The sequence below is a fragment of the Sphaerodactylus townsendi genome, linkage group LG02 (assembly GCF_021028975.2).
Source record: "Sphaerodactylus townsendi isolate TG3544 linkage group LG02, MPM_Stown_v2.3, whole genome shotgun sequence".
NCBI classification, from domain to species: Eukaryota; Metazoa; Chordata; class Lepidosauria; order Squamata; family Sphaerodactylidae; genus Sphaerodactylus; species Sphaerodactylus townsendi.
The window spans coordinates 49,480,642-49,496,528 of NC_059426.1; the positions used below are offsets into that span (position 1 = coordinate 49,480,642).

General features: G+C 39.8%; 1 protein-coding gene across 1 annotated transcript in view; it reads left to right on the forward strand.

Annotated features, from left to right (window-relative positions):
* NXPH2 (neurexophilin 2) overlaps positions 1 to 15,642 on the forward strand; it is a 39,938-nt gene extending 24,296 nt beyond the window's left edge. Inside the window, exon 2 of the mRNA XM_048486465.1 lies at positions 12,438 to 15,642. Coding sequence (XP_048342422.1) covers positions 12,438 to 13,181 — 744 coding nt within the window. The 3' untranslated portion in view covers positions 13,182 to 15,642. The remainder of the gene's footprint in view (positions 1 to 12,437) is intronic.
* Positions 15,643 to 15,887: the final 245 nt, after the last annotated feature.

Here is a 15,887-nt window from a genome sequence, read left to right on the forward strand (position 1 = left end):
TATTAGTGAGGTCTGACAGTATAGGTTAACATGTTTAATATATTAAGTAGTCTGTGTTAGCACCAACTATAGCAGTTATGAATAATTGTTTGTTCATTTCAAAGGACAGCCTCATATTAGAACTTCTTATTCATTGTTCACAATTAATTTCCTTTTTCTGACTTTGTTTTTTAAAACCCTGCTGATGGAGAATTCACTTCGTGTATCTAATAGGTCAGTCCCATGAATGCTTATGCTACAGTAAATGTATTGGTGTTGAAATTGTCGCAAGAGAAGACCACCACATGCTTATTACGCTGTTTGTGCTGCAAGTTGCTCTCCTGTATTACAGATGATGGTGGCATAGACATCTGTCATTGTTCACCTCAAAAATAAACCAGAGTTTGAGTGTGCAGAAACTGATATCAAGGACCTGACAGTGATTTCTCCAGCACTGTACTAATTGTTTTGGTTCCCAAGCCAAATAAATACATGCCTGTTTGTTTTTAAAGCCCTGGTTTTTTTTCAGAGAAGAGGAAACCAGCCTATACCAGGCAGCAGCAAGACTGTGCTTTATTAATATTTGTGATGCCACACTAGATGATGATGCACAGGTCACCCAGCACTCAGACTGGGAAGGGTACCAGCATTATGATGCCAGTGATCACAGCCAACATTATTGATCCCAGAAGCTTGTGGACATGGCTGTCTCTACTGCTTTTAGATCTGACACACACACCCCCCCCAAATGGCCCAAGTGGCAACTTTCCCTCAGGAAAGTGGAGAGAATGGGACTGGATTCATCCAGGTTTTCTACTATTCAATGTCAGTCAATTACTATCTTTGCTACAGCCCTTTTCCCACATGGCTTTTAACAATGCTGGTCCCATAATCCACACCATAGCTATTTTGGTGGTCAAAGGATAAAAACGTCTGCTCTTCTCCCTTGCTCACCAGCAGAAAAGCTGGCAGGATCCAACACAATGAGTTTGCTATGAGATTTGACTGTCAACAGTTCAAAGGGAAATCACATATACTGTATCTGAACAATAGGACTTGTTGCATATTAAAGTGCAGCTTAACTCAAAACAGGTCTAATAAACATGTTTCAGTGAAATGAAGTGCATTTGTATAATGCACCTGTCCAGTACAGAGTCTTTATCACGCAGCTTGAGCAGTGATGCTCAGGTCAGCATGGCATTCTCCAGACTACTTTAAAAAATAAAGAAAAGCATGCTGCTCTTTCAAAATACCTTCAGGTTAAATTGAGCATTCTCAAATTTGGCTCAAGAACACTCTTTATTAGATTCCTACCTCCTTCGCCAGCCATTTATGATTTGTAATTCAGTTTCAGCCATGGTTTGCATTCTAAAAGAATCTAGAAGCCCAGAAGTACCCTGTTACAACACCTTTGTCTTTTAGGGGTCTTTGGGGGCTTGTTATTTTAATCCTTGTACAGACTGATTTATCACTTCAAACATCTGTCAGCTGTGCTTTGTCTCACAATTGATAGTGATAGTGCTGCTGATTTTTCAGTAGCAGCTGTTAGAGGTTCATTAGTTACACTCTCAAAGGGTACAGATAACTGTAACATTTTCTTTGTTAATTATCTCTTATGTGTTACAATAATAGAGGCTTTGGAATTCACTCGGCTTCCCATCTACCAAAGTTATTAGGTGTACCTTCAGTTTTCATTAAATAACTCTAAATTCTTATCCTCATCTTAAAAGTCATGGGAAACAAAATAGCATTTGCTTTTGGCTGTTGTGGCTGACATAGATTGTGGCAAATCTTTTGGAAAGATTGTACCAGTGGTGAAGCTGCAACAGTGCAGTGGGTGCTGCGCTCCATGCATGCCCCATTGGTATCATGTTGAGGCAGAAAATGCCCCCAACCCCCCTTCCAGGGGTGGGGCGTGGGCACGCATGAGCAGGTTGTGCCCCCGGATGCAGTTTCCTTTCCTTCCATCCCTGAATTATACCCACATGTATATGTGCATGTGCTTCCAGTAATTTGGGATAGCCAAGTGTGACTATTAATACTCCAATTATCTTATTTTAATAGTGAATAAAAGAAATTTAAACCCCTTTCCAAGAGAAAAATATCAGTATTGTGGAAAAGTGCAGCAGTACAAGTATTGGATGATTTACTCTACTTGCTGTAAGTTAACATTATGTGAAATTCATGCTTCTTTAGAAATTGGAAAGTAATAACAATGAACAGGGAATGGGACAAGTTTACTCCCTGCAACCAGAAGCATGGTCATATCACTCTGAGGGTTGCTGTATTTTCTGGCAAGTCTTCAAAATGAAGACTCCATGGATTCCTCATATATATAACACAAATATTTCTTGCAAAGCTCAAGTATTTATATATATTTCGGTGTTCATTAATGAACTGATGTTTAACTTGAATAGGAAAATTTCTTGAATATAATAAACCTCTTCTTTAAACCAATAATAGCTTTTTTTAAGAAAGAAAAGCTCTCCCCCTGAAAGGACAATGTTGAGTTTCTATACCTTTTTCAACATAAAGATGAAGGAGATTTGAAAATATATCCACTATTTCCTGCACAATGCTTTGCTTGGGTCCCAGTGCCTCAAGGATACAACTAGGTAGGCACCAAGACCCAAACAGAGCATTCTAGAACAAAGACGTTGAAAAAAGTATATTCATCATAGTAGTTGAAGAGAAATTTGTTTAGTATCATGTATGCATGATAGGGAAGAATATTGTTAAATAGTCTGCCTTGAGCCACAGAAAATCTTGGTTGGTCAGGTAGGTAAAATGTTATGCAAAACTACTTTGTGGGGATACCAACCATCAGTTAAAAAAAAAACCAGAATGTCTCCTATTCTAAAAAGAAGCCAATCAAGGAATAAGTGGGGAAGTCCTCCTATGGGTTACAAACTGGTTGAGAAACAGGAAGCAAAGGGTGGGTGTAAATGGGAAGTTCTCACAATGGAAGAAGAGTTTGGATTTATATCCCCCCCTTTCTCTCCTGCAGGAGACTCAAAAGGGCTTACAATCTCCATGCCCTTCCCCCCTCACAACAAACACCCTGTGAGGTAGGTGGGGCTGAGAGAGCTCCGAGAAGCTGTGACTAGCCCAAGGCCACCCAGCTGGCGTGTGTGGGAGTGTACAGGCTAATCTGAATTCCCCAGATAAGCCTCCACAGCTCAGGCAACAGAGCGGAGAATCAAACCCGGTTCCTCCAGATTAGATACACGAGCTCTTAACCTCCTACACCACTGCTGCTCCTGAGTGAGTGGGCTAAGAAATGGCAATTCAGTTCAATGTAGCAAAATGCAAAGTGATGCACATAGGAGCAAAAAATCCAAACTTCACATACATGTTACAGGGTCAGTGCTATCAGTGATAGACCTGGAAAGGGATTTGGATGTCTTAGTTGATAGTTCCATGTGAATGTCAACTCAATGCATGGCAGCTGTGAAAAAGGCAAACTCTGTCCTGGGGATAGAGTTTTAATAATATTAAATAAAAGGAATTGATAAAAAAAACTGCAAAGATTGTCATGCCCTTATATACGGCAGTTGGAGTACTGTGTTCAGTTCTGGTCGCCACATCTCAAAAAGGATATGGAAGAGATAGAAAAAGTGCAGGGAAGGGCAACAAGGATAATTGAGGGACTGGAGCACCTTCCTTATGAGGAGAGGCTGCAGCATTTGGGACTCTTTAGTTTGGAGAGGAGATGTCTGAAGGGGGATATGATTGAAGTCTATAAAATTATGCATAGGGTAGAAAATGTTGACAGAGAGAATTTTTTCTGTTTTTCTCACAATATTTGAACCAGGGGGCATACATTGAAAATGCTGGGGGGAAGAATTAGGACTAATAAAAGGAAGCATTTCTTCAAGCAATGGGTGATTGGTGTTTGGAATATGCTGCCACAGGAGGTGGTGATGGCCACTAACCTGGATAGCTTTAAAAGGGTCTATGTATGGCATCCAATATTGATCCTCCTTGATCTGAGATTGCAAATGCCTTAGCAGACCAGGTGCTCAGGAACAGCAGCAGCAGCAGAAGGCCATTGCTTTCACCTCCTGCATGTGAGCTCCCAAAGGCACCTGGTGGGCCACTGCGAGTAGCAGAGTGCTGGACTAGATGGACTCTGGTTTGATCCAGCAGGCTCTTTCTTATGTTCTCATGTTCTTAAGCCCTTATTCTTCAAATGGAATCTTCTCACGTGAAAAATTAAAAAAACTTAAGTAGGGCGAATCGGTCTCCTTTCTGGCCTCATACTGGCTAGAGCCCTACCTGCAACAGAATGCTAGATCTTTAGTGGTCCCCTTTCCAATCAATCTTACACATTACAAATGCCGTGTAAGACAGTTCCCACTACTTGGCACTGCCAGGAATGGTTGGCAGTGCCTACAAAAGATTCTCCACACAGTTCAAGCAAGTGATATGGCAAGTGATATGTTTTACCTGATATTCCTTCACGTAGGAAAACCTTTTTTAAAAAAGCTACACAGTTTGAATTTGAACATGCAAACTAACCATCCCTACAGAACAGTTTCCGATGGACCTTCCCCACAGAATGCTCCCTTTCAAATAGAGGTAAGGTAACCCACAGATTTTATGAGCAACCCAGAGGGAAAGCTTCATAATACATTTGTTTTGAGACCTATTAGAAAATGTACTTGCAATCCTTGTGATTCTCATCACATTCTCTTTTCCATTAACTTTTTACGTGAGGTGTAGGTTTCTCTGGGAAGAGAGAAAAGAGCAAACAAAATGTTAGTGAAGTAAAAGTTATGGCTCCACATGGTGTTTTTATGGATATAGGTGTGTGTGGCGGGGGGGGGGGGGGTGTGTCATAGATCCTTGTTTAGCAACTATAAACCTCTCTCCTACTGTTTCCCAGGCCGGCAAAACTTTAAATTTCTGAGAGCAGATGTAAACTGCATGGATGGGTACACATGCTCTACTTGAAAACTTGAAATCTATTTTGCTGTCTCTAGGAACACATTGGTGGCTAAAGTGCATAAGTTGATGATGATAATTTGTTTGATTGGTCCTGTTGCCTGTCATTTAACTACACAATTATAATGTATGAAGATTTCATTGTCCCAAAGCTGAAAACTGCAAAGGAGAGCTTGCTCTAATTTAGAAATTTCTAAACCTCAGTGTAACAGGGCTAGGTGATTAAATTATCCTTCAATAAGATTAAGATTGTATTCCTCCCTTCTGCTCCCCCACCCCAGATTGCACCTACTTTAATGGGGGGGGGGGGGCTCTCTTAAACTACATTTCCAAAATCTCTTTCAAGACCATCTCTGTTTAACCACAGAAAGACTCCTGGGGACTGGAACATCTGTGAACTTTCCTGCAGTTAGGTGGATATCAGCACTATAGCTTGTTCAACCAGCAGAGCTAACCAACAGATAATTACAGTTTGAAATTAGTATTTTAATGAACTGGTTTTAGCAAAGGTAAAATGTAATCTCCCAGGCATTAAAAGGAGTACACAGGAGGGGAGATTCATTAGCTGCAAAGTTCAGCAGACGGGTGGTCAGCAGGTGCTTGTGGGAAACAAGTACTAACTGTGCCTATTTCAATCAGCAACCAACAAAAACTAATTTGGGTGCTTTCCAGAGAAGTGGTGAAGTATCTGCATGTCCATTGTTATTTCAGGAAGAGAAGAGACTCCTTGGTGGGCCTTGAGGAAGAAGTGCTTAAATTGCAAATTGAAAATGTTCCCTAACTGAGGGACAATCCACACAATACTCCCCTTAATGAGGGAGCAAGTTTTTAATCAAGCCCCCATCACCTTTATTAGCCTCTAGAAGGAAGGCACCGGCCTCCTTTTCTGGCAATGTAAGAAGCAGCAGCTGGAGACACCCTGTCTGACATCTTTATTTATTCACTTGGCACTTTTAAAATCCCTAACTTCTTCTGAGGAATTCAGAACAGTGTGCATCCTTCCTCTGCAGGGAACCATTTCATGAATGGAGGCACTCACAGCCTTACTATTGAAGTGAGCATCTTTGGCAGCAAGGGTTGCTGGGCAGCCATCTAAAGGAGCCAACTAGAGTCTTCAGCATCCAATTAGAAAGCTGGTCTCTGCCAGACTTCTTTAACTAAGTTATTTACACTATCACAGCTGATGACTGTCCTGCAGCTTGGCTGAACCCTCATTTCGTGACAAAGAGACTGCCTATTTGCAAGTACCAAATGCTGCTGTCTGCACAAAGACCTTTCTCCAGAAGGATGTTACCCATAGAAGGGTGTAACAAATCCCAGACCCCAGGTCACCATGGCACCTATAAATTTCACTGTGGCCCCTAGTATTTTTAGATGTTATAGTTGTGTCTCTCAATGAGAAGTACAAAGCTCATTTATCATTTCACATCAGTGTAGTGTTTAAGAGCGGTGGACTCCAATCTGGAGAATCAAGTTTGATTCTCCATTCCTCCATATGAGCAGTGGACTTTAATCTGGAGAACCAGGTTGTTTTCCCACTCGTACACATGAAGCTTGCTGGGTGACCTTGGACTAGTCATAGTTCTCCCAGAACTCTCTCAGCTCCCGCACCTTACTGTACCCCCCCCCTCTCTCTCTGCTGCATGGCACAGAAATACACATGCATGAAGTGCTTCTCACTGTTGGTTCGCATGTTAACTTACAATATTCAGTGATAGTACAGTAATTCATTTCTTAACCAGTTGCTTTCTGTACTGCTCCAATATTCAGTTTGATGGTGCTTTGAAAACAATAATGGAATGATCAAAACGAGAGATGTTAGGTGAGGTCAGCTTTTTGTTTTAGCGATAACTCTGACTCTCATATTTATTTATATACAACATTTTTGTTATCGCTTTATTGCAATTACAAGAACCTGTGAAGAGGTAAGGATTAAATTTTGTGGTATCAATAATTAGAAATGTATTAAACAATATATGAAACTCTGGAGTCTAAAAACAAGCCAGGGTCTTTAATTTTTGAGCTAGCTCTTTGAACCAAAGAAAATCTGTCAAGGCCTAGCATATAGAATCTCAACATGTGATTGTGTATTCCTGCATGGCAGTGATTGGACTTGACGGCCTTTGTGGTCTCTTCCAACTCTACGATTCTACGTGAACATAATCTACTTCAGTACTATTTTTTAAAGCATAAATAAATTCAGAGGTATCCCAAGAACATTGAGACAACTCTGGTTACAAGGGGTACCACTACCATCTCTGTGAAAGATATTTCATTTGTCACAACATCAAATTATCCAGTTTGGATTCAAAAAAATTGTGTCTATCCAGCTCTGTAAAGAATACACAAAGTATGTATGGGACAGGGTAAATGATTGTACCTCACTATCAACTTACTTGCCCAGAACACATCTGAACATGGTATTTTGCTTTGTCTTGTTTTTTTGTGTAGGTTTTTTGCCAAGAATTCAAAATGCTACAATAAATTAGGTTTTCAGATAACAAATGAGAAAGAACACGTTAATTTCTGAAATTGTTCCCATCAAAGGTTTAATTTGGTCCATCATTTAAAATCCTCTATAGAAATCCTCTGTAATGGAAGGTAATTATTAACATTAAAATCTTCTAAATTTGGTTTAATTTAAGACATTTAACTGGATTCTTGGAAAACTAAAACATATTAAGTTTGTATCATAATTTTTTCTGTAAGAATTCATATCCTTCATCATCTCTTTAAAAATGTAGAAACATTTATTAATTACAACATCACATTATTGGCCTATTGGAAGATTCCCTTATTCTTCCTATACGTAATATTCATAATAACCAATTTTAATATCAAAAACATTAGTACTATTTCTAAATACACATGCTAGAAGTTCTGTACCAAAGGCAAAAAATAGTCCTTCTGTTTGCCATATGTAAACTGTCCAAATGCTTTTAGAGTTACTTTGGAGTTCTGTTGTTATTTATTTCAAGGGATTTGTATGCATTTCATCTTCCAAAGGGTTTATTTTTCCAGTCTGGAGTCCCTAAGCTTCATGTACATAGCATTTTCCTTTCAGATCTTTTATGGGCAGTGATGAAACAAATTTTTGCTATGCATACAGTAATGGTTTGATTAGCTTCCCAAGTAACTGACAGATAGAGAAAGAAGTAAAACACCAAAAAAAACCCCGCATAACCCTGAACACATTCTGCAAGGCCTACAAAGCCTTTTGTATTCTGTCCATTTTATATTTTCTGCTTTAGTTATTCTATCCTTCAGGCACATTTTGAGTGGTGTTTTGAAAAAGCAGGAAAAAAAGTTATATGAAGTGTTTGGGCATGCAAAGCAAAGTTTGCAATTATCTTCTTCCTTGATTTCTTTCCAAGCTTCTATTAGCATTTATCAGCACTACCAGCTTCTTAGACAATGATATATTACAGCAGAAAATATTAATACACACAATTAGTATACTGATATATTGTTCACTTCTGTCATTCCTCATCCACTTTCTGTCATTTTCCTATTATGTTGCTGTGACAATTCCCTAAAGATCCAGAAGAGATATGGCTTTTGGGGAAGTCATGCCACCAATCATTAATAGCCATGTTTTGCATAGAAGAACCTGCTTTCCGTTTTGTCAGCAGAGATGTTGCCATGGCTGTACCTCTACAGGCAGGCGAGTTCTTTATAAGATTCATTTACAAGCAGAAAATTTAATGGGCTGCAAGATTCGATCATGAGAGGGCTTTCTTTCTTTTTTTTCTGCTGAAGCAGCTTGTCATTTTAGTTAACTACAAGAGACAGGACAGAATTGTTAAAGCAATCCAATTATATCAGCTATTGAACAAGGGATTTCTAGCCAGTTTTCATTAGTGCCGTAAAACCGTAATAACTGAGGGCTTTTTTTTAAAAAAATTGACAGGTGGGAAAGAATTTTCAGATTCCACACGCAATATGATCTCCCCCCTCCTCAACAAATCCTGGAACAGTTTGCAAAGAACTCTCCCTTCTCAACTCTGGGGTGTGATGTTGCAGAAAAACAAAGTATCGTTTAGATACAGATGGCTTTCTTTGAGAATGTTACCTTTGTTGAAACTGTCATTCCTACAACACTGGGTGGCTATTAAAATGATATTTGAAAACTACAATCATAGCGCACACTGTAAAACCATAACTCCTGGAGAAGGAAAAATGGGCATAGTTAGAGTATAACTGCTGAAAAAGATCTAGGGAAAGTGATGTGTACTGTACTGAATATGGCCCATCATATACATGTAAAAACTACCACCTCGAAACACAGTATTGAGTGATATTAGTCAAGTGTCATGTCTTTGAAACACAAGTTATAGGGCTGCATGCCCATCTGTAACACTGAGAGCTGTGTTTACCCCCAATGTATGAGCTGTTAACCCCGTGCTGCTCTCTCATTGCTGGTCCTTCAATCCCAGCACTCTCCACGCGCACATGCACATGTACAATATCCCCTCCCACAAGACAAACCTGCAACTATTGCAGACTTATCCTTCTTCCCTAAAATCACATCACCTTCATCGATACCCTCTATAACTCCCTTGTATAGCCCCCACTATTGAACTGCCAGTCCAGTCGTTGGACTCATGTGGCCCCTCCCCATCTCCTCTAGACTCTTTTAACCTGACTCCAGTTGGCCAACACTTCAGTTGTATTCAGAAAGGCCTGACTTTTTCAAACCACAGTCAGTCTGGGTAGAAAAAGCAGGTAGAAAAAAAAGATAGTTGCCAGTTCCATATTCTTTTTGTTTCGCCAAGCCAAGTGCACATACCGGTCATCTATGGCAGCCTAACCCAAGTTTATTTTTCCCTGTCCGTTAAGACTACAGAGTAGTTCTGCCTTGACTTCCATCTGAACTACTCTATGGGTTGTGGTGTTGTTTAGCAAAGAAGGAGGCATCTGAACACTGTATTCCTGGACTGGGAATTTGAGTTATTCCTTGCACTTTCACAGAGGTAGCTACCAGTGCCGCTATGCCAAGGAAAAACTCAGTACAGCATTATAGCATCAATAAAAAGGTTACTTTTGGATCAACCCATAATGCTTTGTGGGCAACCTCCAGCTCAGTTCCCCTTACCACCAATGCAAACACTGATAGCAAGTGGAAGTCACAGACGTATTAAGAGCACAATAACACTATGGGATTGGTAGCATAAGATGGCATATCGCTTTTAAAAATTCTTTTAAAAGTGTAAAGAGAGATTCTGATAAGGATGTTCAGTATAAAACAATTAAAGGGAGATGTTACTTAATTTCTGAACTTCTAGCGGCATTCCTGATGGCAGTCACATCTGCTACTATAAAACCAATTGCAACCTTTGCCTTTGGGAAAAAACACATTTAATTATCAGTAAAGTTCAAGCTCTGCTTGTTATGATGAGTTATTAGAAGCTGGCATAATTTTCTCACCAAAAAGGATTGTAATGGAAAATAGCATTATAAGGTTATGGGTTTTTTTTTCCCAATGTAATTAATAATGGTCTAAGATTTTATTATCTTTGGCGGTCCTGGGGATGAGATGCTGCAAACTCTAATATGATATGGTGTCACACTGATGTGTGTATGCATCACAACAGAACTGATCATATCTGTCAAACTTCAGTTATTTAAAATTTGATAAATGTGGTAGAATCATTGCATTTACAAGAGAATTTCTCTCCCCACCCCAATTAATTTTGCTTTTGTCTTTGTTCCCACACTTCAGTGACTTTGTATCGTTATTGTAATATATTGGGGTGGGGAGACTCCAATCCATGGAATGGTTAGTAGATTTTATCATTTGCTGTGATCAGATCCAGGGTGCATTTTTTGTTGGTGTTTGTTTTGGGGGATAGAGGGAGTTGATGTTCCTATAAATAGCAAAGCCATTTGGCAGTATTTTTCCTAAAGCATCTTTGCCATGAAGCACTTCAACCAGACAAGTTTATAAGCTAGGTAGAACAAGCAGATAAATATATAAAGCATCTTAATTCTGAATCAAACCATTGGTCCAGGTAACTCAGCACTGAAGATGCCAGCCACAGATGCAGGCAAAACATCAGGAGAAAATGCTGCTAGAACACGGCCAAACCACACATCACCCCAGTGATTCCAGCCGTGAAAGCCTTCGACAACACATTAACCCAGCACTGTTTATGCCAACTAGCAACAGCTCTCCAGGGACTTATCTAGTCCTTCATTTTGATACTTAATTCCCTTTTCTTTTCTAAGCTCAACCAGAGACCTGAGGGCATGCAAAGTATATGACATATGACTGAGCTTTGGTTGTCCAAAGGTCAATTTGTTAGAAGCATTCAGTCCCAGAGTATGGTTGGTTAATGGTGCTTATAATCTTGCAGAAACTGAACCAGTCTAGATTTGGGTTCTGTGTGGAGGAATGACTTCCAAAAATCCCTATGTAAACCACCTTGAATTCCATTATACAATACACTAAATATTTAAAGAGCCATTTACTCCTATGTAAGTGGTTGTTTTAAGGCAACTTCCCAATAAAGTCAACCCTTTCAATCTTGATGAAAAGTTACTCTGGCTCTTTTTGCATCGTATTGTCTGAGATAAAAAGAAGAATCCAAACAGGAATATATTCAGTTTGCTGCTTTCCCACGAAGCAGCTATTAAACAGTGGTAGAAATTGATGATCTGTAACAAAACCCCAATCTTGATAGAACAGCAAAATGAGGAACTATTGGATGAGCACAGTTTGTTTTTGCTTCAGTTTATTTAGGCTCCTTCTGTGGGGGGGTTTTAATGCTCCTTAAAATAGAGCTTTGGTGTCTGAGAATATTTAAAACAACTATTGATCAAGGGGAAACAGCTGATTCGAAAAAAATTACTGATTCCAAAAATCACAGCCGGACTAGGATAATTCTCTAAAACAGCTTGCTTATTGTATTGTGGAAGGCTTTCACAGCCGGAATCACTGGGGTGCTGTGTGGTTTCCGGGCTGTATGGCCATGTACTGGCAGCATTCTCTCCTGACGTTTCGCCTGCATCTGTGGCTGGCATCTTCAGAGGATCTCAGGTGATGCAGGTGAAACGTCAGGAGAGAACCCGGAAACCACACAGCATCCCAGCTTGTCCAAAGAATTATTTGGACAAAGAATTATTTTGTCCAAAGAATTGTCCAAAGAATTATTTTATAAGAATTTAATAGAAAGCAGAAAATGGCAAGACCAGCAAATTAAATGTATTATCAAAATAAAACCGATTTAAATACCGAGCTCTCATACAACACAGGCTGCCCAATCCAGTTAAGCTGATTGTTCAGAACGATAGATGCAATTAAAATATGAGTGAAGAAATATAATAGGTTTTTACATAAAATTGCATCTTATTTTTTATATTTAATTAATCATTTGCCAACGTTATCATTTACCTATTAACTATTTGCGATTTAACAAGCATCTAGTAGAACTGATCCCAACTAATGCAAGATTTATACAATATCTAGATTTTCCATTTTTAATTTATGCTTTCTTTCTCTCTCGGAACAGATATTATGCGATGCTAAGCAAATCATACATGCAGCAGACATACTGGACTGGGAAGACAAAGATGCTGCAGACACACTGGTTGACAATGTTGTCCACTCAAGGATCATTAACCCGCTACGCCTCTTTGTTAAGCCATCTCCAGCACTTAAACATGGGCAGATGTCCTATTCAGACAGCACAGACAACTTTTGGGATTGGCTATCCAACATCACTGAGGTTCAGGAATCTCTTGCACGAACTAAACGCAGACCTATTGTAAAGACTGGAAAATTCAAGAAAATGTTTGGCTGGGGAGACTTCCATTCCAACATCAAAACTGTGAAGCTGAATCTTCTTATTACTGGGAAAATTGTTGACCATGGCAATGGGACCTTCAGCGTTTATTTCCGGCATAATTCAACGGGCCTTGGAAATGTTTCGGTGAGCCTGGTGCCACCTTCCAAAGTGGTAGAGTTTGAATCTTCACCACAGTCAACACTAGAGACCAAGGAGTCCAAGTCTTTCAACTGTCGAATTGAGTACGAGAAAACAGACAGGGCTAAGAAAACTGCATTGTGCAACTTTGACCCTTCAAAGATCTGCTACCAAGAGCAGACGCAAAGCCATGTATCCTGGTTGTGCTCCAAACCATTTAAAGTGATTTGTATTTACATTGCTTTTTACAGCGTTGATTACAAACTGGTGCAGAAAGTCTGCCCTGATTATAACTACCACAGTGAAACACCGTATTTGTCTTCTGGATGATGGACACTGTCTTTTTTTGCAATGACTGTTAAAGCAGATAATGTGTCTAAAATTCTTCTTTTCTTGGAGGACAGCGCTTCCCTGCAGGTTTAAATAAAAAAACAAAATGATTTCCCCTAAAAGAAAAACAAATCTTGTATCAGTGGGCCCGCTCACCCATGCATGTTCTTTGCTTGATGACTACAGTTTCAAGAGCAATGTGTATGTGTCAATAAGCCATCACAGACTGGATATCATGGGCAGAACTTTTGTAACCACTCAGATTCTTTCAGTAGTGTCAGGTCACACATTCAGCTGTGAGTCAACAAGCGATGAATAAGTAATGCACATGGATGTGTGAACCAGCCCTAAATATGCACTGTTCTCATAGATATTTTCACATTCAGGCACCTCATGCCTTCTCTTTAAAAATATATTTACTTTCTGGTTCTGGCAGCTGCCATTTATTATGGGAAACTTTGGGCACTAGCAATATATGGATGCCGGGGTGGGGGTGGGGGAACCACGCAAGCAATGTACATTAATTTCCTGTCCTAACACTCTCAGTAAATAATAGTTTAGGATGTGTTGAACCACCATCACTATAGGGATGTTATTGCAGCTCTGCCAGCAAACATGTCTAGGAAACAGTTCAGTTCATTTTCCCAAAATGAACATTTGTAGGAGGTTTGAAGGAAGTTGAAATATTTCTATAAGATTCAGGAGAAATTTTTTTGCAAGGATAAGTTATACACTTGTAAAGCCTAAAGTCAGGTAAAACCTGTGTAGAAACAGAAAAGTTAAAAGAAGTTAAATGAAATTCACTTGCTCTGTCATGGGGAATGAGGCAGAATGCACATCGCCGAGTGGGATTGAATTCTACAGAAGCAGGAGCAGAAGGAGCTCATGGAGATGAATCACTTTCCACTTCACCCAGCAGCACTGACAAGCACTAACATTTTTATGCTGAACTGGGAGACTCTTGTCAACAAGTCATTCCATTCTAAGTAGGGTTACACCCTTCTGAGCCAATTGACTGTGGTAGACTTAGAAGAGTACAGCTCTGCATAAGATGGCATTATGGGAGCTACTGGGAAGGCAGAGAAGCAGGTAAAATCACACACTCCTTACACTTATGGTAGTCAAGACCCTACCTGCTGGGAAAGGGAAAGATGGGAAAATCACCTCCATTAGCACAGTGATCAGCAGCTGGGACAAATAAGCACGTGTTAAGACTAGTTACGGTTTGTTGTGGGGCACGGTGGTTAAGTAGAGTGATCTACAAAGTCTAAGTCTGATCTACACAGTTGGGCACAAATGCCAGCATGGTCCTCTGGATGTTTATAATAGTACAGATAAACACCAAGTAGACTAATCCCCAGGTTTCAGTGACTCTTCAGGAACCCATTTCTATTAACTGCAATAAACTGTAATGCTGATTTTGGTGAAGCAGCCAAGCAAAGATTGCTTGGAGGGTCTGGTCCTTCTATGCAATAGAAATGATGTTGCAGCAGAACAAATTGAAGGGCTCTCATTTTTAGCACCATAATACTTGCCAGTTGTAGAAAAGCTTTTGGATCAGAAATATGATTTAACAACCCAGTCAGGCTTCTGTGGTCTTCAGTTTAGCTGTCCAAATGTCAGACCTAGCAAGATTGTTCCTGATTCTTTAGTTTAATCATGGGGTGGAGAGAGAGCAGGCTATGCCGGACTTGGATAAACATGCTTAGCACTTCTTGATCCATGAAAAATTTTTCCTCCCTTCATAGAAAGTCGTTTTATTGTGCTGTTGACACATGCATATCCCATTTATACATTTTGTCAAACTTGTAGTTCCAGTCAGCTAGTAAGTAATGCATATTGTTCTTTGAACAGCAAACAAAAAGCTAAGTCATCTAAGCATTTAACCATTGCTGAAAGTATCAAAAAGGTTACTAAAAGAATCTGTCCAAAGAGAAGTTTACAAGATTAGAAACCATGACAACGGTGTTCTGGGATTGTAATTAGCTATGTTCAATCTTCTTGTGGAGAAAGGTGAGGTAAAACACCACAGATAAAGAGTATTTTGAAAATACATAGCCCTAGAACTCATATCTTGTATAATTTCTTACAGGAAGCATTAGCGACAGGTTGTAGTTGTCCACTGTGGCACTCAGTGGTAATGAATGATTTCCCCCTGATTCTGTATCATACAACAGTCGACCACAACTGAGATGTAAAGGGTTACACGCATAAAAGTTTTTCACCCTCTTACTTCTGAGAAGCCACATTTCCTTCTCCATACTTACTGATCACATTTGCAAAATGTATAGACAGGCAAGGCTAGTCTAGTAAGAAGATGCTTTAGTGACAGTTTATCACCAATAGTTGACAAGATTAGAGACTCGTACATGTACAAGAACCAATGGCCAGAAATTGCATCAGTAGTTCTAGATCATTCTCTTTCTTTTGAAAAAGAGGAATTCCTAAGCCTGAAGACTTAAAGGCTGATTCCGCATGGGCCAAGAACATAAGAACATAAGAACAAGCCAGCTGGATCAGACCAGAGTCCATCTAGTCCAGCTCTCTGCTACTCGCAGTGGCCCACCAGGTGCCTTTGGGAGTTCACATGTAGGATGTGAAAGCAATGGCCTTCTGTGGCTGTTGCTCCCGAGCACCTGGACTGTTAAGGCATTTGCAATCTCAGATCAAAGAGGATCAAGATTGGTAGCCATAAATCGACTTCTC